The sequence below is a fragment of the Anguilla rostrata genome, chromosome 2 (genome assembly GCF_018555375.3).
Source record: "Anguilla rostrata isolate EN2019 chromosome 2, ASM1855537v3, whole genome shotgun sequence".
Classification (NCBI taxonomy): Eukaryota; Metazoa; Chordata; class Actinopteri; order Anguilliformes; family Anguillidae; genus Anguilla; species Anguilla rostrata.
In genome coordinates this window covers 45,484,552-45,512,007 of record NC_057934.1, presented here as the reverse complement: position 1 = coordinate 45,512,007, position 27,456 = coordinate 45,484,552, and the positions used below count along the sequence as shown (strand labels likewise).

The 27,456-nt window shown below is 44.5% G+C and overlaps 1 protein-coding gene across 1 annotated transcript in view; it reads left to right on the top strand.

Moving 5' to 3' along the window:
• The window catches only part of LOC135248192 (guanine nucleotide-binding protein subunit alpha-12), a 39,480-nt gene extending 12,273 nt beyond the window's left edge, over positions 1–27,207 (top strand). Inside the window, exons 3-4 of the mRNA XM_064322529.1 lie at positions 23,210–23,260; positions 24,135–27,207. Of these exons, the coding sequence (XP_064178599.1) occupies positions 23,210–23,260; positions 24,135–24,704 (621 nt within the window). The 3' untranslated portion in view covers positions 24,705–27,207. The remainder of the gene's footprint in view (positions 1–23,209; positions 23,261–24,134) is intronic.
• The last annotated feature ends 249 nt before the right edge of the window (positions 27,208–27,456 follow it).

Below are 27,456 nucleotides of genomic sequence, written 5' to 3'. Positions count from 1 at the left end.
TCACTTCAGTGCCACAGTAAATGCAATAAGATAAAAATGCATTCTTCACACTTCTGTTTCATTGAATGTAGGCATGTTTTCTTGTCCATGTGAATTGTTTGATTGTGTAATAATGTCATTGTCCTTTTATTTCTCATAATATTATTTTCTTTTTAAAATTCATTATTAACTATATTTAATTGTTCCTTATAGCCATTGATGACATTTAGTACTGAATATAATGGGCTGCTGTGTGGCTCATCCTGTTTAGGGACTCTTATAGTACATGAGTGGACCGCACAGTCTGGTATACAGTACAGATGCCAGTGCTGACTGTGGTCAGCAGGCCCACTGGGTGCCACACAATTGGCTGTAGTGCCAGCCAGGAATTGGAGTGGTATGACATAGCCTCATCTCACCAGTGACCCCTGCTGGTTGGTCAGGTGCCTGAAAATCTGCATATGCAAGAGACTTCCTCAGACTCATGTCTGTGAGCACCTGACTGGGAATTGGCAATGGGAATGGTGTGCCTCGGTGGAGGCCCATGCTTGTTTGTGTTCTCCTGGATGCTGGAAGTTGCAGTGATGAGTTGGGATGGGACGATAACTAATGTAGCTACATATCTTGGTAAAAAATATTAGCGGTTATTTAATCGTCATAAATTCGTATCATAGTCATTGACGAAATACCCAGCTGTTATATTCTTGCGTTGGTCAAAGAAGAGTACTAACTGATTACAGACATACGGAGGGCGCTTCTTATTCTTCTCATTTTCATTGTGCCATGGTGAAAGGTGAAGGTCATACATTGTCTCAGCAGGAAATAATAGTACTAGCAACAATGAAGAGCTCCCCCCCCCATTGAAGAGGGTCATCTCTGAAGTTTGGAAATACTTCTGAATAAGCTGTACTTTTTTATGTTTTAGAGATGTTTTATGATTGGTATAAATGAGTATTGTGTAAGTCATTGAAGTATGTTTTAATAATGTTTTAAGACTTTATTTCAGTAATTGTCAGTAATTATCAAGAAAATATTTTTTATTGTGAAGTTGTTGGCCAAGATAATTGTACCATGAAATTTTAATATCGGCGAATGCCTACTGATGAGTACAATTTGGCAGAAAAAATGGAGAAGACATAACAAAAGCTGGCTATTAGTGAAATTCTCAGGGCAACATCAATTTATTTTTTTTTCCGTTGAAGTGCTGTCTTTAGCAGAAGGTATTGAAATACTAACCCGTGCAGACAGAAACAAGGTCAACATGATGGAAAGTAAATAAGGAAGTAAAAGACAGGTGTGTCGGGCTAAAGGTTGCCGGGGTTTCTACATGACTTTGCTGACATGCAGTAAGCAGTGTCTGCATGGAGCTGTGTACTTAATGTTTAATGGCTGTCTGCTCTGTAGAGGAACTACAGAAACATGAATATCACTGTGCCGCTGATTCCACATCTTTCTCCTCAATTATTAACCAGCTGTGAGACATCCCATCTCCAGATCTGGGTTAGTAGCACAGAAGAAAAAGAACATACCAAACCTGCACTTGGAGGGATTCATCCCTATTGATTCCGTGTTACTGCGGTAGTCACTGCATGTGGAATTGTTGAGAAATCAAAATATGTGACTTCATCTTGCACTGTGACTTGACCTGTCTTGTCAAACTGAGATCCTAAAGCTTTGATAAACTAGCATTTGCTTGGCAATGGGAGGAATGACGAGTGTCAACAAACCTACTAAGCGTTGGGGCAGTACTCAAATAAACCCATTTCCTGTTTGCCGACTGAGAGCCACGCCCTTTTTGAGGCGAGTAAATACTAATGGCCTGTTCCTGCCCTGTATCTCTCTGATATACATGGGGAACTATGTGCCATTTTGAATGTGATCTGATTTCCACCTTGGCTTACAAAACTAGTTTTGATGGATTGAGGTGGTGTCTCCAGTACACTGGCCAGAGAAATCGTATCTGCTCTCCTTCACACGTGGAGTGACTGAGTGTATAAACTGTACACAGTTAGTATCTTTGTTTGTTCCACTTTGCATAAGACGTTTACAGTATCATCAGGATTTCTCTGTAGAGAATATAGATACAGATGTTTGGAGAGACAATAAGATGCCAGTCTGGTAATTATAGTATTGTTCTCAAAATAACACACATTTCATGAATGCAGTTCTTGAGAGTCAGGAACCCAAATTATTATAATCATTATTATAAGTTGTTATTATAATCACATTGGTAATATTAGTAATAATAAGCCATTAAAATTGATTGCTAGTATTTAATCTATTTTTTGCATCTCAAATATAAGTATTAAATGTGTGAACTATGTCCCCCATTGCAGTTGCCATAGCTAAATATAAAGGTGAAAGAAGCCAGGCTCATCCAAGGAAAATCAGGCTTTTACCCTGAATCACACGCCATTTCAGAACACTCATTCTGTTGGCCCATTCTAAATGTGACACACAGAGGGGTGGAGTTTGCATGACCCCTGTCATATGGTGTCACAGGCGTGTGATGAACACACAACATCCAGTGCAGTCATGCATGATCAGGGCGAGCCCTCAAAATGCAGCCAGTTCCTTTGATATTTATGGTGTTACAGAGCTGCCTCAGATGTGTTTTCTTCCAGCACGGCCATCGAGGGGATTGCAGGGCAGCGCATGCACATCCTGTTTTAGTGTTTGAACAAGGAGCCTTCAGGCTTGGCAGAAGCCAGCCAGGGGATGTTGACTTTGTAACCGACCTACTCTGTGAAATGGGACATTAGGAAAAGAAATTACCATACAAAGAAAAAAAAAATCTCTTTGTGACTGGCATGCTTTCCCCCCCTCCCCCTCCTTTCTGCTATTTATTTCAGATATTCTCATGAATAGATTTGCACTTTATTTCCTGAGAGTTGAGGGGAGGGTTTGTTATCATTGCTGGAAGCTCCAAATCCATGAACCAGGGGTCACATTCCTTGAAGAATATATTCATTGTAGTTCCAATGGAATACTGAGATACCAGTGGAATACTGAAATACTGAAAACACTGAAGTGCCCTTGTAATGGGCCTATATCTTGTCCTGGTCCACTCTTATCTTGTTCCTGGACTGTGGGAGAACAGTCAGCCACACAACAAGCTTTAGGACCAGACTCACAGGACTGCCTCAAGTTAGGTCCTTGAAATAACAGGACGCTCGATGGCTTGATATAACCGACTGAATGGCTGTCTTTCTCAGGGAACACTGTGCAGTTATGCCATGAATGAGACACTGGAGCAGTGATCCTAATTAATAACTGCTTTGAGCACCGGGCTCTGCCCGCCGTGGGTGGTTTCTGGGATTGGTTGGCACGGAGCTCCGTGTTGCCCTGGCTCACATTGTGGCCAGTGACGCACATCGCGGGCACGCCCACGTCAGATGACCCTAATACAATGCTTCAGTTTGTTCAACGGTAAAGAAAGCGCACTCGATGTATGTTTCTTTCTTTAATCTCTGAGGTACAAAGGTTTCAGGATGATTTACACAACGAAAGCTGACCCTGCATGAGGCATGGCTTTATAAAACAAATATTCTCGGGTCTCTAATAATTTTGAGACTGATATTGAATAGGACGGTTTAAAAACTTATATCCAGCTGAGTGATGGCAGGGAATACATTTTAATTACTTAGGTAAATATCAGTGCTTTGCCAGAGCATAAAATATTCTGACATCACCAGGTCTCCTGACCTTTTATTCCAGCATTCATATGATCTCTTTGCCCTGCATTGAAGGCAGTTGTAATTTGAAATCTGACCTATGCTGAGCTCATGAGGTACCATTATTTTAAAAAACAATATTGTAGGTCTGTACTGTACAGGCGGAGTGAAGGATTCTGTGATATTCTGTAAGAGCAAATGCCAGAGGTTTCACATACCCTGGGCTGGCTTGCATTGCTGTGGTTTTCTGTTTCAGACTGTGTTCACACTGCGCCGGACATGTGCGAGCATTCTGCAATGATAGCATTATCTGCGTCTGGTTCAGTCCGTCTGCGTCTGCGGCTCTAATCTGCTTCATTAGCAGCTGCTCTCTTTTTTGTAGTCAGCACCAGACGCAGTGCCCCGCCCCCTTGGAACAAGGACTCGACTCCGCTTGTGTAGGTGTTCATCGTTTCTGGAGTGTGTGTCTTTGATGAAGTCAGCGCTATGTGCATTACGGCGGGGTCACCTACCCTGGAGGCTCCTCGGTGGAGCTCCGTGGAAAAAGCCTTGCGTGAGGAAGCCTCCCACCTCACTGTGAGCGAGCGCGTAGCGTCTTGGTGGGCCCACATCTGCTCGCTCATTAATTCAGCGCTCTGTCGAGAACACCAGGCTCCCGCTGCTCGACACTAATCTCCAGTTATCTTCTCCCCGGAGGTGCTGCTGGTTCAGACCCCGCGCTGTCACCCAATAGGATGTCAGCGTTTGGACCTGCTGACCTCACCAGCACAAGCCGTCCACATGCACGTGCGCAGCTCACATGGTGATTCACTCTCCTTAAGGGCCCTCGGACATGTCTCCTGTCTCTGGCCTTCTCTTTGTTCGTTGCGTGTGTAATATGATTGTGTACTGAAGCTCTGCTTCCTCTTATTTGTATCTCAGACCTGTATCTTATCAAAGTCTGCTTTATCAAATAAAACGGTGAATGAGCGGTAAATCTTTTGCTGTAAATCAATTTGCTCTTGCTCATCTGTTCCTGTTTCAGGCTGTGATGTGGTGCTGTCGTTTAGATACTGAGGTCTTTGCCAACAGGTTCAAATTTGATTGGGCTGTGTACTGAGTACTGTTAGGTCTTAAAGTCATACTGGTTACATGTGCCTGTGGAATAAATTGTGTGTGAGGTTGCATTATGTCCTTCTGCTTTGAGGTTGTTGTAAATACTTTGACATTCTTAAATATTAGATTTTATTGTCATTTGAATGTGGTCAATATAGATCTGCTCCTGCAGCCTGTTACGCACCACAAGGTTTGGTATTAGACTGGTTATGTGGTTATGCAGATGTGAAAATGATTACGTCTTTCGTCTGGCGCAAGTTGCCTGTTGCTGGGCTGTTACCGGGGAGACCTGGCGGGACAGCCATTAGCGCTGAGTGATGGTGAAAGCCATTTTCTTGTGTTGATTGCTGTAAGATGAGACTCTGGAAGCTAAGCGATTAGTACCATGAGGAGAATGAGCAGGGACGGCCGTAAATTGGCTGCGAGAAACCCGTAATTGGTCTTCAACCTGCGGTGAAAAGCGAAATGAAGCCGGGGCCAAGTGTGAGGCAGGGGCGGGCGGCGCAGGTACGCAGATGTTGATCCGCAGAATTTGTCTGGCGCGCCCTGCGACATGGACTCCATTAGCAGGGACCCAGAGATGTGCGCACTGCTTTTGCCTTGGCGGCTAGCACGAAGGCATTCATTTTTAGCGTTTGATGAAATATGTATAAACATAGCCATTACCCTGGCTCTGCGTGAAGACGGTGAGTGCTTCCCCCCCGTGGAGCTGCTCTCACACTGCACTCCCTGATGTGTTACCGATTATACGAGGTCTGTGTTCCTGTTCGGAGGGAATCCTTCTCCGGCTGGCCTTTGTGTCTGCAGATGGGCCTGAACAATGCAGCGTTTGACACAAAGTTCATTCGTTTTAATCAGCACTAGCAGAGCTGACCGGCCCTGCTCCAAACCCACTGATACGTCTGGCCCTGACCGGCCGCCAGAGTATTTTATCGGGATATGAGGGTCGTGTGGATGAGGCGCTGGGCTTAGATTAGGCGGGGGGTGGGGGGGAGATAGTGGCGGTGGTGTTAGTGGGGTGGGGGGAGAGGGGGTGTTAAATGCCGCTTCCTTCCTCGCTGTTGCTTTCCTACAGATAGCCAGCCGTGGTGACAGGTCGGCCTTCAGTGAGTTATGCCCTCTTTTGCCAGGGCTGCCCAGGCCCTGCAAATGTACCGTTCTAGAGAAAGCTATCGATTTTCCTCTGAGGTGCTGCACAGCTTCAGTGTCACCAGTTTTCCTACGAAAAATACCACAGAAGTGCGCAGATGGCGACTGGGAGGAGATGAGGAAAAACAGCCTTGCGCTTGAAAAACAGAGCGAGCGTTTCTCTGGCCTTCCCCTCCGATAGCGCTGCGGTCCTGGGAGGATTCCCTGAGATGGCCGAGCCCTCTGCACAGGCTGAGCGCAGCTGCAATTCATCTGAGAATTCCCTCCAGGAAGCGCTGGCGGAGGGCATGAGAAAAAGCAGGAGGCCCACGCAGCACGGACGCAGCCCCGCTCTGCTCCTCCCGTGACCCGACGAACCTCCGCCTTCGACAGGGTACCTGCGTCTGCCGAAAACCCCCACTGGCCCTCACAGATCCAGGGAAATGGATCCTTGATTTCTCATCTAGCGTTTGCCTAGCAGTCCTCTCCAAGCGCAGAACTGAACATTTCCGACAAATTATACAATAATACTAGGTTTTCAGGATTCTTGATTTTGAGAAACGGAGTGCACATCTCCAATGTTAAATAGAGCCCCAGTGAGGGTGATAATACCATTGCGGATTTCACCGCATTTCATTGCTTCTTCAAATGCGGAATACTTGGAAGTATTCTGGTAATTGTGAATTAATAAATGAAATAAAAGTTTATTTGGACTTCAGGGCCATGACTGTGATATGCAGTATTTTAGTATAGGATGATGGTCAGTCAAAGGACAGGCTCAGTTATTCCTCACAAACCAAATGATCACTAACAACGCTACCAGGAAGTAAATAGTGGTCTCTGTGTGACTGGACATAAATACTGCTCTGCTGGGAGGCTTTGGGGATTCAGTGAGCAGGAAGTCTGTAATGCAGCTGTGTTGAAGGTTAACATAACTGCTTTCAAAACCACTGCAACCCAATAGGCACAACTCAAGAGCCCGCCAACCTTCTGTTTGTTTTCTAGACGTAAGTACGGAGCCTGTCATACCTGCAGTGAGGTCTGTCCTGTCTGTTCTTGCAACATCCGCACAGGAAACCTCTCTCGAGGCAAGTCGAGAAGTGGTTTCCTCAGGTTTAAAATATAAGTATGGTCAACACGTTTTGATTATTGGCTGCTTTTTTACTCATTTAAAAAAACCAAGTAAAAAAAACAACAAAAACGAACCCTTTTATCCCCGTATCCTACAGTTCTTGCCGCATGCACCCCGACCGTGGCATTTACATGATTATAGCTCTAGTAGAAATTGTAACTCTGTCTCTAACTCGTGGTGTTTATTTATCGTATGAAATGCACTTTTCTATCTTGCTTTAACTAAAAGTGTCATAATGACTAAATTGTAGTTTTGGTTTGGCTGCTGGTAGTTTATATTGCTTATAAGCTCAGGTTCATCTAAGAGGACGACCATCTTACTTTATCACGGGGGAATCTGGGTCAAAGGGGCTTGTGCCCTGTGCTGCAGTTCAGGTCAGGCTCTGAGTAAGGTTTATATTAGAGTTTGCTGGGAGAGATATGGTTGTAATTTAGATGGCAAGGGTTAAAGTGTGGGTTTCAGGTCATTATTAAGAAAGCTAGCGCTGCCGTAAGGTACTGGCTGTGACACATTTCCTCATCCACTACGGCCACCAGATCTGATTAGAGCGTAATTCTGTTAGTAGCGAACTCTGTATGTAAACAAGACATGTGGGATTGCATTAGGTGACTTTGATCAGGGTATGAGCCAAATAGTAAAAGATTTAAGTAAGGGCATGTTAACTTTAAAATGTGAGATCAAAACATTTGCATCAATTCAACCCTGTGCCCCCCCACCCCACCCCCATTTCAGAGTTCGTTAAATTCGAAACAGCTGTAACAATAAGTTCCTCCTTACGAGGAACAGCAAACACCATCACTGAAACTACGCTAAATTTTGGTGTTAAAGAGCTTTTAACTTGCATGTGCCTCCTGTTCTGACTCCAAACTTATATTGTAAGCATGATTGCTTCCCTGTTGATCATATGTGCAGTCCAAGACTCATTTGAAATCAAACAAAATAAAAGCTTTTAAGTCTAGAAGCAAATGTATCGCCTGATGAACTGACCTACAGCCATGGTGTTCGTGCTCATTTTCATAAGATCAAGTCTATGATGCATTTTGTTCATATTAGTTTAAAATATGGAAGTCAGTGGAATTGTGCTGTCTTTGTTCCTGTTTTCCTTATTTAGCGTTTTTAACGCATCGGTCCCAGTGACAGAGCGTGTTGGAGACGGTACAGCCTGAGCTTGTGGGAGGTAGCAGGCCGCGGTCTGGGAATGGAAAGGGCCGATTTATTTCCCATCAGTATCAGATCCTGTTGCATCCTGTGGATCACTACCAGGGACTTCTCTTTTGTTGTCCCAAGTGCTCTTTAGCTTGGAAGCCTTGCTGCTGTGAAAAAAATCCTCTCTTCCCACAGCTATGAAAAAAAAAAGCCACAACCATTATTTGGCAGTTCCTTTTCATTGAACTTTTAACGATAAGCGAATCCTGTATTATTAATATATTGGAGCGGAAAGGAACAGGGCTATATATCGAGAGTACGTGCTGTGATGCCAGGGGTGTCGCATTTCATTACAATGTGGATTACTTTGCGGTACACAAGCTACGGCTGACAAGGTATTGATCCTTGCAATATTAACGCAGCGCCGTGCGAGGGAAGGTTGTTGCGTGAATACAGATGAAAAGGCCTGACTGCTCGTTTGCTGGTGTGTCCCTTTGGCTTTCTTCCTGCATGAACAGCGCGTTTACCGCTGAGCGTTTCTCCGTGGGGTATTATAGCGCAAGTCACGCCTGATTTGGCCACATACTGTGGGGCAGTCTGGAATTGCATCCCAGAATTCTCGGCGAAGGAAATATTTATTGAAACCCCGATTTGAAGTGAGCAAAACCAGGATTTAAAGTGCACTTGATCTGATTAATTGGTCGAAGGCTGGTGATATATGGGAGCTCTCTGAATTATTTATTATAGACTAGTTTTAAACAAATTTATTCGGTGATCCTTAATTATTTTATTATTCACCAATCAAAACCAAATTTGAGTTTTAAACTCTCATGAAATTGAATTCCCTTCTGAAACAGTTGAGTGTAATTGAATTTCCTACATAATGTGTATCTCCTAGGTTGTATGTACACCAGCATAGCCTCTAAGTGTGCAAGTCAAGGGGGGGTGCCCTTGGTGCTGTGTACTGTACTGTACAGTATGTGTGTGTTTGTGAGTGTGTGTGTGTGTGTGTGTGTTTGTGAGTGTGTGTGTGTGTGTGCATGTGTGTGTTTGTGAGTGTGTGTGTGTGTGTGTGTGTGTGTGTGTGTGTTTGTGAGTGTGTGTATGTGTGTTTTTGTGTGTGTATGTGTGTGTATGTGTGTGTATGTGTGTGTTTGTGAGTGTGTGTGTGTGTGTGTGTGTGTGTGTTTGTGAGTGTGTGTGTGTGTGTATGTGTGTGTTTGTGTGTGTGGGTGTGTGTGTGTGTGTGTTTGTGAGTGTGTGTGTGTTTGTGTGTGTTTGTGAGTGTGTGTGTGTTTGTGAGTGTGTGTGTGTTTGTGAGTGTGTGTGTGCGTGTGCGTGTGTGTTTGTGAGTGTGTGTTTGTGAGTGTGTATGTGTGTGTATGTGTGGGGTGCGTTTGTGTGTGTGTGTGTGTGTGTGTGCGGGGCATGTTTGTGTGTAGCCAGTGAAGTGTGGCCCCGCCCTGAGAACAGACACCCAGACGTGGTGGCGGTGCGCAGTGACTGACTGTACATGGCTGTGCTCCAAGTCTGTGTGCCTCAGCTTGCAGTGGCTCATTAGAACTGAGCTATGATTAACTGCACCGCCCCATTCCCCCTTTCCCATCCCATAGCCCTCCATGAGACCCAGCAGCAAGGAAGTGGGAGAGACTCCCAGCAGAATCCAGACAAAACGTTTACAAAGCGAGCGCACATTACATGTACAAATAACTTGTGAAATGTATTAATTTCTACTTTCTGCACTGCTTACCATGCTTCATAACTTAAAAGCTTTTTCTGACGTTCATACAGAGGTCAAAGAATGCGCAATTGAAATTAAACATCAATTTAATGTAGCATCCGAGTGCTTTTACTGCATGGGAGTCACAGACCCAATCCCCCATCGCAGTGATTTGTTTTCCCATTAGCTGGGCAAACTATTTTTACAAATCAGTCATAATGTACAGAACGGGATTAAACGAGGGAAAATGAATCCTGAGAGCCGTTCTCCTTCCTTGGCAACGTGGGTCTCTAGGCAAGGGCCCAACAGTTTGTGTTGCTCCTTCCTCTCAACCCTGGACGCCCAGCCGAGGATACATCATGCTGTTTGGCTCTGGGCCCTTGCCAACGAAAGCATCCGAACGGGCCAAGCTATGCCGAATTGCAGCGGTGGGTGCGGAGGGAGTGCGGTTTGAAGTCCTTCAGATGCTGGGGTTGAAAAACACGGAGAAGAATCCGAGCGCGGGCTTCCTACAGAGACCAGCGAGAGCGGTCGGGTCACCCGGCATCGCTGCCCACCGACTGCTCCCCACACCGACCTGCTTATTCATGCATCGGGGCCACTTGTTAAACCTTTTCAAACATTCCTTTTGTAAAGCCCCCCCCCCCACCCCCCCACCCCCAAATCTGGGTGCACAAGCAGAGAATGGGCGTCAGAGCGGAGACATTCTTTTGGACTTATTCACCTCACCACCCCCTCCCCCCCCACCACACACACACACCACCACCACCACCCACCCCTCCTGCTACTGCAGTAAACTGTCTTGATAGGTCCCTCTGGATTTAGCTGTCTGTCAGCTTGACATTTTTCACCCTCTGACCTGAGGCAACTGAAGCCCCATCCCCACCCCCACCTGCACCTCCTCCCTGGCCAGGGATGAGTAAGCCTCCCCGATGCTGTGAAAACTCTTCTCGGGGTGTGGGTAAAAACTGGGTCAGCAGCTGAGCCCTCAAAAACCAGCATAAAATAAAAGGGCCCAGCATATAAGCCAGACTGATCCATGCTTCACATTTGCCAGAGAGCCATCTAATTCTCCTACCCTCAGTCGAATGGAAGCGAAAGGCCTGGAGAAAGCCTTTCCTCGGTTTGGAAGGAAATGCAAACAGGCCCGACTCCACAGGTCTGCATTTACAGCCTTGTTGAACAAGTGGCATGGACCTGTTCCTTGGTTTACTGATGTAAGCTGGTGGCTCTCAAGGCAACTAACATGTCAGGGCATCCGATTCTGTGATCTCATTTGAATCCACAGGGATTTCCTGAGAGCGGCTTTCTTATTCGAAGCTGCATTGTCAGAGTAGACCTCTCATAGCTCTGGGCTCTGGCTTCAAACCATTTAGAGGCTTTGCTAAGCAGCAGACGGTGGTATTTTGATGCAGGCTTACGCTTGATGCCTGTTGTTCCCTTGAAAACAAAAACAGAAGAAATCACCGGTATTTTGAGGATTAAATTGGATTTATTACATGAATTGATTTGGAAATCAGCAGTTTAAAGAAGTGGGAGCTTTTTTTCCCTCAGTGGGTCTGTGGCATGTTTGCTCTGCTTGTCTTATGATCATGTTCCAGGAAGAAGCGGGCTCACCAAACACTTGGTTTAACGCTAGAAAGATTTTGTATACACAGTGAGGAGAACCATCTCTGAAAGTAAACTCAATATTTCTCTGAAATATTTAAGTCAACAGGGGCTGGCTATCTGACTGCTTTTAAGCCGTAATCTTGTGGTCCGTGAGGTATTTTGAAGCCCCTCTGATATTGATTGTGTCTTCCTTTCATACAGCCTTGAGGCATGCTGAATTCGTTTCATAATCCAAGATGGGCCGTCCAAAGTAAATAATCTGGGTCCTTATGGAGGAAGGGTGTATTTGTGTAAGGACTTGGCTGCATTATTACCCTGTAAAACACAAGCAGGAAAGTGAGGAACGTTCTGATAACGGCTGAAGATGCATTTCACTGGAGCTATACTGCTTTTCTCTGGAAATGTATATGCATGGATATGTATGTAAACATGTGGGTGTATGCTTGCATGCATATATATATAAGGGCTTATAGAATATTGTTTTGGATAATTAAGTCCAAAAATATAGTAAGAATAATAATTAATCTCATTTTGGGTAGCTTGCGTCTCTTGTTTGACTCCTAGCAGTAGGTACAAAATGTTTACAGAGCAAACTATGTTGCGATTGCCTCTGCATTTACTGTACTACATCTCATTAGAAAGATATTCTGGGCAAATGTAAAACCCCCTTCTATGCATCCTGTTAGTAAGGAGAACAACTGTAAGAATACTCCTCCTGTTAACAACTCTGTCTTTCTGCAGCACATAATATGTACAATGTTCCATTACACAGGAAGTCTAGTCTGTGACACAATGCAGTTCCACAGTCAGCACGGGCCCAGAGAGGGGCGACTATGCGCTGGTCCGGAAAGAGGCCAGACCTATTGACAGAGTGGGGCTGCAGTCACAAGACTAGGCTGTGCAGCCAAGTCCTGTCTGTGCGCCACTTTCCAGGCTACAGAGCCATCTCATCAAACCAAGCTGTCCCCTGAGCATTCCTCTGCCCTGCAACCACGACAATTTTACTGTTCATTCTGGGCATTGTCTTGAGTTTGTTTCCCTATCAATTTCCCATTCGGTGTATGAAATTTTATGTCTGCAAGTGGTGCTTGTTATTTCTCATTTAAATGATGTGGACATGCAGAATAATCCAGCAGTTTGTGAATTGCATGGGGAATAGTCAGGGTTTGCTTTCCTTTGGCAGGACCTGTCTGTTTTTTATGACCATGTTATAAAAGTTTACAAAATGGAGATGCAGAGCTTGTGGTGTCACTGTCCAGTTAGAGCAGTCATTTAGTAGTTGATACTTTCTGGCCGCTACAGACCCAGGTTTCCTTAGGGGACCCTGTAGAATTTTAGCTAATTCTCAATGTGTTTTTCCCTTCAATTTTGGTTAATTTTGTACATTTGGTTGCTCCATTAACTGCATGTTATGGAGCTGACATTTGGGTAATTTAATTGAATTTTAAAATATTTTTGAATATTTTATTCCTGGAACTTAAATGGAAACGAACCCCTTTGTGCATAATAGGAATTCCCCGTATATTGGGGAAAGATGAAATGCTATATATTCCAAGGTCTGTAGCCAAGTGAATGTTTTTACTAGCGGCTGTGGGATGTCTTGGGTTGAGGTGGGACTAGACTTAGTGATTCATATTGGTGATCTGAGGCCTCCTACAGAGCAGTTATATGCTGTCTGCCCGGAGCAGACTCCCAGTAGATGGATTTTGGGATGTTTGTTCATTTTACTAAATGCCTTGATACTTGAGATGATTCTGAACATTGCACACCTGGTTTCTCAATTACATGTACTGGTGCTGGAAGAGGAAAGCTTTATTCTCATCTGCTGCCTGTTTTCAGTACGGACATTTTAAGCATCTACTTTGATCGCTTGCTTTACATTAGACTGTTATTTATTTACTTCAGTTTATGATGTAATAGTGCCTGGAATATGTTTTGTTAAAATGTTTTGTAATGGGTTGGGGGGGGGTGGTGACAGGACATCATTCTTTCTGTACAGTATGTTCCCTGGTGAGTATTGGTGTCATTTTTCATGTAATTCTTCTGCTGTGGACTGGTGCCTAATTAGAATATATTTTTGACTGGCTGCCCCACTTTTTCACTGCGTGCTTGGGCTGTCAGCTGTCAGCTTATTTCCAGCGTGAGTGAGGCCTGGCCCATCCAGGATCTCCTGAATAGGAGGTACCCATGGGCACTGCGGGGGTGGCAGCGGGGACATTGCTCTGCATGCAGAGTGTTCAGGCCCAACGCGCCTGTTCCTTAATTTGTGTCATCATTCACTAACGCGGGCCTTCCTCTGCCACGCTGGAAATACTGGACCTCACACGCATTCTTCATCTCCATACTGAGGTTTCGTAAGGCTGGGGGAAGTCTGTGAGCACGTTTTCTGCTGCAGTGGGTTTGAGACTGTACTCTGCTTCAAAATGGTGATTCAGCAGTTTTCACTCAGTTTGACTTATGGCTTATGTTACTTCGTTTGTTTCGGACACCTCCGCTTGTCTCTTAGGACCGCCCTTTTCCCAGATTGGACGTTGCTTTCCCCCCTTTCACTACTTTCCCTTTATGGAAGTATAGTAAGCTGAATCTTTATTTATTAAGTAGTCTTGGGATCTCTGTTCCAAGTCGGAAGTCCAGATCACGCTCACTGGAATGCTTCTGGGAGATCGGATTCTCTTTGTTGAGGCCAGAGGTTGTAGGCTTTGCTTGTAAGTCCTGCGGTTGAATGTTTCCCTGAATCTCTTACTCCGCCAGCTGTGGCGGTATAGGGCTCTAAGCACCTAACTCACCAGCAGACAGTGTACTGAGTTAAGTGTTGCCATGGAAACTACCCTTGGGTCCCTGCCACCCAGAGCTCCTCCATTCATAATTTACCATGTACAGGCTGGGGCCGCCATGAATAATGGATCCAGCCTCCTCCTGAATGTATCACTTGAAGTGACAGTTCACTCAGGCGCAAGTTTCAGAATACGGCGCGGCCTCACTCTGTGTCAAACGCTTTCCAGTCCAAGGGCTTCAAAGCAGACGCCTGAGTTTTGAACCACTGACATGGTTTCCGTGGTTACCCCGTTGTTGACTGAGACTTGGGAGGTTCGGGCGGGCTTGTGTATCATCAGCTGACTATTATTTTTCTCTCTGCGTGTCGACGTGTGTCCTTTGTGGGGTATTTTTATTTTTCATTATCTGAATTCCAGAGACCTCAGACTTGCCGGTCGGGGTCGCGCTTTATTGTGAATCTGTCAGGCATCGTGCGGGGAACTCTGCCGTCTCCACGTACACGTGGGGGGTGTTGAGGGGAGGGCATGTTGATGCAGATTGAAAATGCCTGGCAGACTTGGCTCAGAGACGCATTTTGAGCACTTTCCCCTCCAAAGCGCTGTCGCCGTTTCTCTGGTCGTGGCGTCAGGGGCCGCTTGAGGGACCGGCGACCGCGACCCTGCTCTGGACCTGCAGGGCGCCCTCAGAACCCTCCGGAAGCGCCGTCACCTCATCAGCGGAACAAACATGAGTCCCATCTGAGACCAGCTGCCCCTGAGGTGTCTTTGTCTTGTAAAGTCTTTATGTCCCTTTCAGTGTTTGATGAACAGTTTACGTCCGGGAGAAAAATGTCACGAATGAATGTGGCCACAGACCGATCCTGTGTTTGATAGTTTGATTTCGTTGTCCTTTCCGTCTTCGGTGCCATCGTGCCTTTGTGTGGTTTAGTGCTCATTTAGGGCTGTCGCTTTGTGCTCAAAATACATTTTTATCTGTTGAAAGAAGTTTGGTTTTTCAGGTGCTATTTATAGGAGTGGAAGTTCTGCATATTTGGTCTTGTTTTCAAAGTAGAAATATTAGTGGTTGGTTAATGTAGCTATGTGGTGACAAACTAACCCACATTGGCATTGCACATCATTTCATTGGCGTGCTACATGCCAGCCACAAGCATGCGGCACAAATGAAGTGACATTTTCAATGACATCAGTGTTGGTGGTAGATAAAGCACTCCTGTGCAGTTACAGCAAGGCTTAGGGCCCTTAGCATTAAAGTGACAGCGAACATTCAATCCTGCTGCTCTGTGCTTTGTCCTCATTTTTGATTTGCAGACCTAAGTGCGTGTTTATTTTTCATTATTTGCACAGTTTTCGTTGTTTTTCTTGTGTAAGTAATGGGGTTAAAAAAAGTAACTCTCGTGTATTTGTTAGCCAAAGTTCAGGACAGACCACAGAGTGATGGGGTTGAATTGCCCCCAGAATCTCTCCAAGCTCGTTTGCAGGACTCGGCAGCGCAGCATATTGTTTTTCCTGATGGGGACAGTGATGCTGGGCTTGTTTGACAGATTGAGTGGTGCTGGAAGACCCTGGCAGACAGCTTCCCCTGGTGCTGCTGTTATTGCTGAGGCCCAGGCTGTGTAGCTCCTCCTTCTCCCTGCATTGGGGTAATGCTAACAGCCCTGTGCGGTGCTCTCCACAGAGAAAGGCTCAGCGCTGGCCGCTCAATCACAGCTGCTCTTACAGAGCACACCATGGCACCTAGCATCTGGCATATTTAAGATTGGGCAAGGAACGACCAGACCAATTATACAAGATTGTGCAGTACTAGGATTTAGAAAAATCTTTTTATATACGCGAAAACATGTGTTTACAAACTGCACAAATTTAAATATATCTTGACAGGGAATCAGGATTTCTTGTCAAATTATTGAGTGATTGGGAAAAAAAAAATATATATATATATATATATTGTGTGTGTGTGTGTGTTTATGACAAAGAAACACAGATTTTTTATTTATGCATTGCTTTGTCATAAACATATATGTTTCAGGGCAGATGTGTGGAGAATAGCTTTAAGTTGCAATGGAGAGAGCCGGGATTACTCAGTGCAGAACAGTGCAGAGAGTTTAATGTCGGCCCTTCTTGGGTTCCCCTCGCTTACCTTCAGCAGCTTGTCTTACTTAATTCCCCTTTAATGTCCATGAGAAACTTGCAAGGAAGCAAGTATGGGGATTAGCAGCTGATACTTGCATATAAAACGCCTCATGAAACAGATGGCGAGTGTTTTATTTTCTTGGCTAAACCTTGAACCCATGGGAACACACTGGCTATATTTACGGGCAAACTCCATATCTTGCTGTTCCTGCAGAATGTCACACACCCTCTTTTCCTTTTTTATATTATTTTGTTTTCCCACCCTGGGAATGATTTGCAGCCGTCTCCGTGGACAGCGGTCCTCTCTGGAGGGTCCATTAGGATTGTGAGGGAGATAAGATAAAGGAGGAGAGCGGAGCAGCTGCTCTAATCAGGGCCTGCCGAAAGTGAAAGGCGGTGTGGGAGAGAGGGGGTCAGGGAGGAGATCCCCGCTCCCCCCCCTCGGCGGGGCGGTAAACGTAGCCGTCAGGATCCCGGGCCGGAGGCGGGTCATTACAGCGGGGGAGAGGGGCCCCAAGCGGAGCGTGGGGGCCCAGGAGGCCCCAGGAGCGGAGCCCGTTCTCAGGTGGCACGGGTCGCACCACCCCGCCCCTCCGGATGGGGGAGGACATGGCTGGGAGCGCGTGAGAAGAGCCCGGGGGCCAGACACGCGAGAGAGGCAGCTCTGAAACTAATTAACTGGAGGTGCTCCGGCTCCACTCTGTCAGGGCAGTGTCAGCGAGAAGCAGGCTGGCCTAAGGGTAGGTACCAAGCCGGTGGGCGCACATCGCAAACTGAGACTGTCACTGACAACATGCCGGCAGCGAGTTCCACCAGGGTCTTCAGAGAGGAGAAAGGCCTCTCGATTTGTCTGTTCGCTGCCCGACCCCAACTATCTGTGGCCGACTAGTTGACTATCGCCGGATGGAAAACAGCGAAGTTCTGAAATGCCTCATAGTCATTCTACGCTTTGTGATTCACTCATAGAATGTAATGGCCATTCAGCTGTTAATCACCAGAGAAGGGAGGGGGCATTCCACGGCAGCCTGGCTGGGCACTGCACTGGTCTGTTTATGCGTTTGTACACTGCCGCTGTGCTCCACTCTTGTGGCTGTTTTTGGAGGGGTGCGGACAGAGGCCTCCCCTGCTGAGACAGAAAGCAGCCAGGCTCCACATGGCCTGTGTACAGTGTGTGGTGCTCTCCACACAGACCAGTACAGAAGAGCAGAGGGCTGAAGATGAACAGCTCAGGAACGCTGATCGCTGGGCCCAGGCAGCCATTAAGGTGACCAGTCTGTGGCACACGCTCCTTTCTCAGGTCATACTGAGGGCTTGGTAGGAAGGACAAAAGTTTAGCATACATTTCTTCAAAAAAAAAAGAAAAATAAATCCTAATTGAAGCCAAAAATCTTGTCAGTTTTCTGACATAAACCACAGTTTTGCAAGACCACTGTAGGCTCTTTTCCTGAATGTGGAAACTTTTTTTTTTTAATCTGTGGTTGGCTCTGGAGGGAACAGTCTGGTTCTCAAAGCAACCAGTGCTCAGTATTTGGTCTGAAGTTAAACTATGCGTGTATGTGCTTGTGTGTGTTTCTTACTTAAGTAATTGATTGAAAAATTATATTCAGACTGAAAATGCAGCTGAGTAGATATTATTTTTGATGAGATTTCTTAGGAACATTGTTAAATGAGAAAATGCAAAATATTCAAATTACATTTCTGATGTGTATTATTTGTCTCTTCATTGTTTAGAAAGAGATGATCATCAATGGTGATTTAAGAATGTGAGGGAACAAGAAATGATTTACAAATTTTTTACAATTAAAACACACAAATGCATGAAAATTAACTAAAAATTATGCATCTACTGATGTACATGTTTATGGGGGAAAAACAATATAGATTTTAGACTGCCACCATGTTGTAATTAAACAATTTTATTCATCCTTATTACTCAATTAAATGGGAACATCAAACGTTTTAATTCCCTTTAAATACTGAAGTAGTGATTATTTATAATTATACATCTGGACATCCATGGGTGTGTGCGTGTGAGAGAGAATACACCTAATAAATGCAAGGTTATAAAAATGATGTAATGGAAACTGAGCCATTGGGTCTCCTGTCTGGTAGAATGTGGAAGGAAACGCATCAGAACAGATTAAAGTAGCTGTAAGATCTTCACAGTAGGACAGTGCTTAAGCCATGGGGATCTCCTGCCAGGGTGTGGTAGAGCTCGTAGTGGGGGTTTAATTAAAGTTCTTTTCCCAAGCTGTCCAAGGTCAGGTCCAACATTTAATTCACTACAGAGGCCTTTGGCTGGGTAAAAAGCTGTTTTGGGCTAAAGCCAAAATATTCGGTTACTTTACAAAATGTTGCACAAGACAATATCTGAACACGACTTGACGAAAGAGCACTTTTCATAACATAGCGTAAATGCTACCAAAATGTATCTACCACATACTTTAATAATACTTTATAATAGTTTGTATATATATATTGCTGAGGTCAGCTCAGGTCTTAGACACGTTCCTCAAGTCAATACAAACCTCAAATCAATAATGTTTTGTTTTTTTTGCCTTCTCTGACATATGGCTCGATGTTTTTCAGCAACAGATGCTAACAAAGACAAGACCTTGACATCAAAATTCACAACAATTCTCAATGGTTGTGAATCTTGCGCTAAGTTTTCTCTAAATCAGCATGTTGTTTTGGGAACATATGGCTCGTAATGAATGGGTCCCTTAAGGAGCTGTGTTCTGATGTTAAATCACTAACATTTGAGTCGTTTAGCATTTTTAAGCTTTCAGACTAAAAGCTGATGGCTTTACAGTTTTTTTTTGTATTCTTTCCTATCATGTTTTATGTGCAGTGCTTGATTTTTAATGCAGACCCGTTAAACCCTAAAAAGCCGTGACTCATGTAATGCAGTTAGAATTGAACTTTTTGTTGAAACTGATACCACCAGAACAAGTATTGAAAATTCTTAATAATATAACCAGGGACTAGAAGCTTCCAACTTAAGGGCCATCCAGCAAGCCATATTATTTTCTCAGGTTCTGGCTCAACACGCCGCCCACTCCTCTGAATTCAAGCATGTGATTATCACATGCTGAAACACTGTACAAGTACTGTACTGCATGCCAATTTTCAGATTTAGCCATAATTGCAACTGAATCCTGCTCATTGTTTTGTAGAATTCTGTTGAGTGTTAACACTGGGCAAGTCAGACAAAAGGGAAGGCTTGAACTTCCAGCGGTGAGTGTGCCTGCGTCCTGTGGTCAGGTTTTATTTCTCGCTGAAATGTGTGTCCAGATCCGGTGCGGAAGGCTGAGGGAGACACATGACAAGGCCAGGAAGCCCCTTCTCTCTCCCGTGGATTTAGAAAATAGCCAGGCTCTTCCAGGAAGGAACCATGAGGTCCCTGCATGAAAATAGAACCAACAGAAATATATCAGATGCAGCCGGGAACCGCAGGTCTGATATTCACTAGAGGCTTTGGGTGGGACGGCGAGCACCGCGGCTCAGATGTGCTGATCCTGCTTTACGGTTTGTTTTTTTTGTTTCTTCCACCGTTTGATTTGTGTCTAAATGCATAATCTGAAGCTTGAGCAACGCTGGTGGTGAGGGGAGTGCCTGTAATGCGGATCCTCCCGTGTTTATGCAGAGGAGCCGGGCTTTGGAGCGATAGCGATGGAGACTGCGAGGGGGAGGACGCGGCTCTCTGCCTCGTACTCGGCCCGGTGTTCCAGCGCGTCTCACTTAATCACTCGGGCCCTCCCCGCGGAGCCGGAATACCCCTGGGCACGCTCGCGTCTGTTGACGAAAGGGCACTGACTTCATATGTCAGCGGCCTGCGAGAGCTCTCGGCAAAGCCCGCAAGTCTCGGCTCGGCTCTTTCCCACACTCTGGGAGAGCAGTTAAATGCAAACGTGGAGGGGGGGGGGGTGGGGGATAGGGGTGGGGGGCGGAGCTTCGCGAGCCAGTGCTGTACACAGTAATCCTCACACAAAGCAAGAGGGTCTGAGGCATATTAAAGTGTGAAGGACGTGTTCCGCGTTCATACCCTCGCACAGTCAGACTGCAGGCCTGTATTATCAGAAATGCGAAAGAAGTAGACCAGTGACCACAATCTCACTGTTGCAACCAAGGAGGGAGCTCTGGATTACATTCTCAGGAAAGGGATTTAAATCGGCTTTGACGGTTGTGGACGTTATTAAAAAGGGCTTTGAGCACAGTTCGTTACGCTCCTTATTTCATGGTTTGTAGCCCCTGGGAATTCACCCATCAGCCACAGTTCGCTGACCATAGCTCCACCTTTGTTTACTTTTGTAACAAGCCCGTAGGTTAATTCTGAGGTCAGGGCACAGACACCAAAGGTCATATTTCCTGGTTCTTTTGCCGTGATCTGTGCTTGATTGTCAGGAAGGAAGCACTGGTATAAAACCGTTTCAGTAAAAGGTTGTGCCCACCGAATGAACTGATGAGAAGTGCCTCAGCGCATTGTTAATTGTAAGTCAAAAGCACTACTTCAGTTTCATCAGGGCGTGTGTTTTTCGTGAAAGGTTTGATGGAGCCTCAGATTGTGTCTCGGAGCTCAGATGTCTGCCTAATTTCTTTGCTGCGGCGTGATGGGTGAAACAGTGAGGGGCTGTGTGAGTGGAGAGGACAGGGCTCGGGGCCGTGGCCCCATAAATCAGCGGGTGGGGGCGGCCTCCTTAATCCCTCCTGTTCTCACACACAGCTGCTTCCTGCTGGGAGCGCGGGTCGCCGGGGCGGCGCGGACACATCACGCCACAGACAGGAACCGCGTAGCGCGGCCCGGTCCGCACGGCCCCGCAAAGACAATGCTTCAAAAGGCCGCGAGGCTCCGATCCGGCGCTCCGGCGCGCCGCGGAACGCCGAGTTCTGGGATGAGGGGTCAGAGAGTCGCGGAGGGACAGAACATCAAGCGCAGGGCAAGAACGTTTGTTCCAGAAGGCAAGGCCTTCTTAACCATTATTTTTATTAGTGTCCCTCACAAAGCCTATTTTATGTCAGCTTAAAGGAGACCACCAAACTGTAATACTCCTTTCATGTTTTCTACAGCTTGACACGCATGGAATCAAAATTCCATGCGCAAGATGGTTTTACCAGTCACATGCATCAGTGTTGTGAATACATTCAGCACAAAAAATGGTGTCAGTAACCGAAGTTAGTTCACAAATGTGGAGAATTGTATGGAACATGAGGACTGAAGGTGCAGTGTGAAGCCTGGGTTTACAGCAACATGCAACAACAGTTGGAATCATGGCCGTACTTATCCTGCTCTGTAGATTTCTTCAGTGGAGAATGAGCTGACTGTCTCTAGGCTTGACTGAACACATTTAGATGTATCATTAATCTATTTCTTAAAATATGCTGTATGCTGTATAGCTCTTTCCAACTCATGCTGTTTTGGATGTGTTCTTTGGCTCTGGAGGAGGCCATATTTATGGGAAATCCACTGAATAATTACTTTGAAATAGTCTCCTAATTGCGTGATAATTGTATCTTTCTGTTGTATGTATTTATATGAGATACTTAATGTATTACTCCAGACACCCTTATCTGTTTGGATGAAAGGGCTACAACTTGTATTTGAAGCGAAATGAAAATGTCATGTGTACATGATCTAACAGTGCCTGATGTTCCCCATTCAAGATAAATAATAAACCTCAATTTCGTAGTCATTTTTGAAAAGGTTACAAAGCTCTGCACAGAAATGATCTTTGCTGATGCATATCACCTTTGGAACATGCTGTTATTCTCCAAAAATAACTGCGCCTACATTGCATGTTTCCTGTCCCTTATTCATTCAACCTTGTTTGGTTTCAAGATTTACAAACTGTATGACATGTGGTAGGATCTTCTCGTTCATTTCAGATTGGATTCTACTCTTGTGTTTGTTGTCACAGTTCATCATTGTGAGCTTAAGCAGAACAGTAGGTCAGCAGGTTAGAACAGGCTGCCTAGCTAGAACCCCCCCCTGTGACACACCGACCACACACTGCATGTGCCAATTCCTCCTATCACTGAGAGAAGGATGTGGCAGTAAAATTTTGCGTCTGTCTGGTGCTGGGGGATATACTAATTCTTTGTAAAGTGTATGTCTGTGGAATGGGGGGAGTTTATTTGGCAGCCATGTTGTGTATCATGCAAATTAAACTTTTTTTTCTCTACAGAGAGAAGACCGCTGTGTCCTATCCAGGCTTTTAATAACTTGATCAGAATTCCAACATATTTTGTAAATTCCCATATAGGGATCTCTTACTATGAGTTGTGATTTCATTATTTCATTTTCCCTGTTGCTTCCCTCCCAATGTGAAATACCCAGTCGTATTTGTAGACCAACTGCCATAACACCCTCCAACAAATTTGGAGAGCACAGAACTAGTATGGCGGTTCTCCTGAAACACGTCACCTGTCGCTTCTCTTCACTCTGCACTCCACTATTGCAGGACAACTGCAAACACTGTGTCAACCAGAAGAGTCACTCTTCCTCGATGAGGCAGCAAGTGCACTGCCAATAGAGATTCTTCCTGGACGACATTGTGTCCAATCACAAACTGCCATTGCACTGACAAGGCGTCTTTTAGCTGGATTCACCACCAAACAGCTTTTCATCATTAAGCACTATACCTTCCCAAACACCTTCATGCATGGTGCCCAGTGTAAGCTCTCAGTCAGTTGCTCATCCTTGAATGAGACAAAGTTGAGTTATCCTGTTTAAATGTCTGGGGAAAAAAGTGTTAAGGACACATATGACTCATAGTTAATCATTTTAACTGCTTCAAAGTAATGTTGTTTTTTATATCCACAGGGTGAATCAGTTAAGTATTTCTTGGACAACCTGGACCGTATTGGGCAGTTGGTGAGTTTTATAGGGCAATGCATCATTCTTATTGTGAGTGGCTTATTTAAACTTGTATGTAATGTGGTTGTTACTTAGTTCTGGGAAATTTTATTTAACGATCAGTATCACTAACGTCCGTGCCCTGTCAGAATAATTTACTTCTCTGAAAACAGTAAGAGCTCTTTCAGGTGAAAGGTAAAACCCAAATGCACATGCATGTACACAACTACATCAGAACAAAATAATCAGAGAGAGTCAGAGCAAAATTCTGTAAGGAACATCCTAGACCGATTTCTTGTGCCAGAATATTACACTATGATATGAACATGTTTTCAAAAAAATTGTTTAAAAAGTTGTTTAAAGATCATGTTTCAAAGTATAGATACTTGAAATGTGTTTTGGGGGATTTTGTTTGATATTGCAGGCTAGGATAAGAGCAGTAACTGTGGTAACAGGACAGACCTTGTGCAAGAAAGCTGTGCTCTCAGATCTCAGATGAGCAGTAAAATCCATGAGAGAACTACATATCTGTGTTGTAGAATGTATTTCAAGGAAACCACATTGATTCTCAGCAAAATCCTGCCTTTTCATGGGGAATTAAAAATGTCTCTTTTTAGTTCCTGATCTGGTAAAGAAACCTTTATCTGTATAACATGACCCTTGAAGGTCCACTTATTTAGCCATTACCATCTTCATAGTTATTTCATTTCAGGACAGCACTTATATCATAAAGGAACATGATGGTGTTTTAGTTTCATTGTTGCACTGCAGCAGCCATAAAGCGATTTGCAGGAAATACTTTCATCCTTGAACTGAAGTGTTGTAAATCTCAGCTGAAGCTCTTTCAGAGATCCATGTCTCATGTCTGTCTCCACTTCCCTTCATCTTTCAGAGCTACCTGCCAAGCAGACAGGACATCCTGCTGGCAAGGAAGGCCACAAAGGGGATTGTGGAGCATGACTTCATCATCAAAAAAATCCCCTTCAAGATGGTGGACGTGGGCGGCCAGCGCTCCCAGAGGCAGAAGTGGTTCCAGTGCTTCGACGGCATCACCTCCATCCTCTTCATGGTGTCGTCCAGCGAGTACGACCAGGTTCTAATGGAGGACCGGCGCACCAACCGCTTGGTGGAGTCCATGAATATCTTCGAGACCATTGTCAACAACAAGCTGTTCTCAAACGTCTCCATCATCCTCTTCCTCAACAAGATGGACCTGCTGGTGCAGAAGGTGAAGCAGGTCAACATCCACAAGCACTTCTCTGACTTCCAGGGCGACCCGCACCGGCTGGAGGATGTGCAGGCCTACCTGGTGCAGTGCTTCAACCGCAAGAGGAGGAACCGCAGCAAGCCCCTCTTCCACCACTTCACCACTGCCATCGACACCGAGAACATCCGCTTCGTCTTCCATGCTGTCAAGGACACCATCCTACAGGAGAACCTCAAAGATATCATGCTGCAGTGAGGCTTCTGGTCCAAGCTGGAGCTCTCTGCCTGGAGATGTGCCTTATAAACAATCTCTACAACAGTGGAGAGGCCTGTATGCCATAACCCACACACTGGAGTCCTGGAGAGCTGCAGCCTCCTGTTGTAGAGGGAACCATTTCTGTGCCACGCCTCTGTAACACATCCCTAACACAGACTCCAGTGTTCATTGTCATATGCTAACCTGTGATTAGTCTGTGCTTATAATGTCCATTGCATTCATAGCTGATAAGAGTGAACTGATAGTCATATGATTGGTTCTGTGATAGGATTGCACAAGTATTCCACATTTTCTATGTTAGTGAAAGTTTGCTGTCTAAAGCTGGAGGAATCTCTTTATCATGGGAGCCTGTAGCTGTCACTGATATCTTGCATACATTTGCCTCACAAGATCTGTGGGACGAGCCTTGAGTGGTTGCTGGAAGATTAAGCTCAGGCCATTTGGGGAATTGTTAACATTTCACTTGTCCTGGTTTAAATTTGAATAGAAGGGAATGTTCATCATCTGGAATCAGCAAGGGTCTTTTCCTTTTTTACCACTGGCTTAAAAATGGTCTGATAATGCTTGTGGGAAATGTACTGTCTTGTCTCATTGAGGGCAAGCGCATTTTACATATTCCTGCCAATTAACTGCTGACCTGCTGAATTCAACCAGTGTTCATGCAGTGACCTTCGATACACATTTTTTGTGAAAAGCTTTGAAAAGCAATACTGTGCACTGTGGGCCTTTATGAAACTATGCTTAAACGCCTTAAATAGATAAAGGTTATTGTAAAGGACTATGAATATTGGTGGATCAGTGCATTTACAGCATTACACTGCCCATTATGCTCTCTGTCCTGTGTGCCTGTTGTGTGCTGTGTGTCTATGCCATTACACAATGTAGTGCCTTAAAACAGGCAGGAAACAGAGCAAACCTCCAGCAAACCGGTAACTTCAACGGGCTCATTGTATAGGTGAACGGCAAAGCAAAAATGTTATTTATCAGTTACGTGATTTCGTTCATCCTTACAATGTCATTCTCATTGTTCATGTCTTTTTTTCTCAGTCGTTTCAGATTCTTATTTCTTTAATTAAATGCAAAAGATAATATACCTAAATTTCAAAATGCAGTGAATCCAAGAGAGAAAGCCATGGGAGCCATTTTTTTTTGTTTCAATGTGGGTGGTTGCCTGAATGACTCATTGTGTCATGGTCTAGTATGTGCGTTATTTGATCTAGTATGTATCTGAGTGGCAGATGGGAAGCATCCTCGCCAGTGTACTGCTGCAGTTGGTAGGGTCTATGTATTCACAGCATAAAAAGTTCGTATTTCATGTCATTTTCAAGTCAGTGTCAGATGGTTTCTTGCAGTTGCTTCATGTACTCTAAATAGCCTTCTTGGTTTGTTTACTATTTTTTCCTAAATAATGAATGGTGATCATTGACCACTGAATTTTTACTAACTTGTTGTAAAGACTTTTTTGAATCAATAAATGGCACAGAGTGTTCACATCATATTGTACTGACCATTCCACATTTACATTTTTACCAAGTTATTTTACAAATTGCATCTTAGTTTTAAGAGTTAATAACGGGGAGATGCCTGCTGGATTTTTCTTGCAGAATCAGAATTAAAATTCATGATTCCAAACATGCACATATGATTGAATGCCCAAATGGTAGTAAAGGTGACTGCAAATAATTTGATTGAACAGTTGTGTATTATAAATACCATGTACAGTTATATTCTAATGGTGTCTTCCATTTTGAATGTCAGCCTTTTTGAGCTGGGTTTTCTTTGTGCTGTTGGTGTTATTTTACTAATCAATCACTCATTTTAGTTGATTTCATGCATGCTCTTCTGTAACAAGGAAGCAAGTCACAGGGTTGTTCAAGTTGATTTTCTAAAAGGGTTGTTCATTTTTATTTTTTCTTTGAATTGTGATGTGTGGATTTGCCTGTATTTTTACTCTGGGCTAGGGAAATGTCTCAAACATTTTACACTGCAAATGCTGACTGTCAAACTTTAAAATCTTCATGAATCACTGCCAGTTTACGGGCACCTTTGTTTCTGTTGGGCGGAATGAAAATCATAGTTTTGTTTCAAAGGATTTTTGGATTCCTTAAAATGCAACTACCTGTGATGTAGGCTAGTTACATCAAATTGTGATATAAGATGCCAGTATTGTAACTGTTCATGCCACTTGGCTACTCGAAATACTTAACTAATATTTCACATTAGAGCTGAGTCAGCAGATGTTTTGTTGTGAAATATCCCTTTGTGTGATTTTCATGCCCTGTCACATCCTGTCACAAGTTACAGGTTAATATGTCTAGTTGGGAGTGATCCATGCTTGCATGCTCAAATCACTGCCCTACTTCTTCCTAATCTTCAAAAGCTGTCCCATTTTTTGTAAAATATTCAAGGATCAACTGTATTGCAGTTGTTTTGTATATAAGAATTGTATAAATACATTAAATGTACTTTATGTTGTGTAGAATGTGTCCTTTTTGAGTTCCCTTGTGGTCTGTAAATAGTAGTAAGGTAAGTCCCGTTCAAAGCAAAGATAAGGATGGAAGTTAAAAGACAGCATCTGAAATTGCATGGGAGGTTCTCCCAGTAACGGTATATTGAAACACATTAAAAACCGCTGGCATTGGGAAAGAGACTGATTTCACTGCTGTCCAACAGCAAATCATCAGGTCAAAGTTGGAACAACCACTTTAGGTACACGGCCCATCCCTCTTGT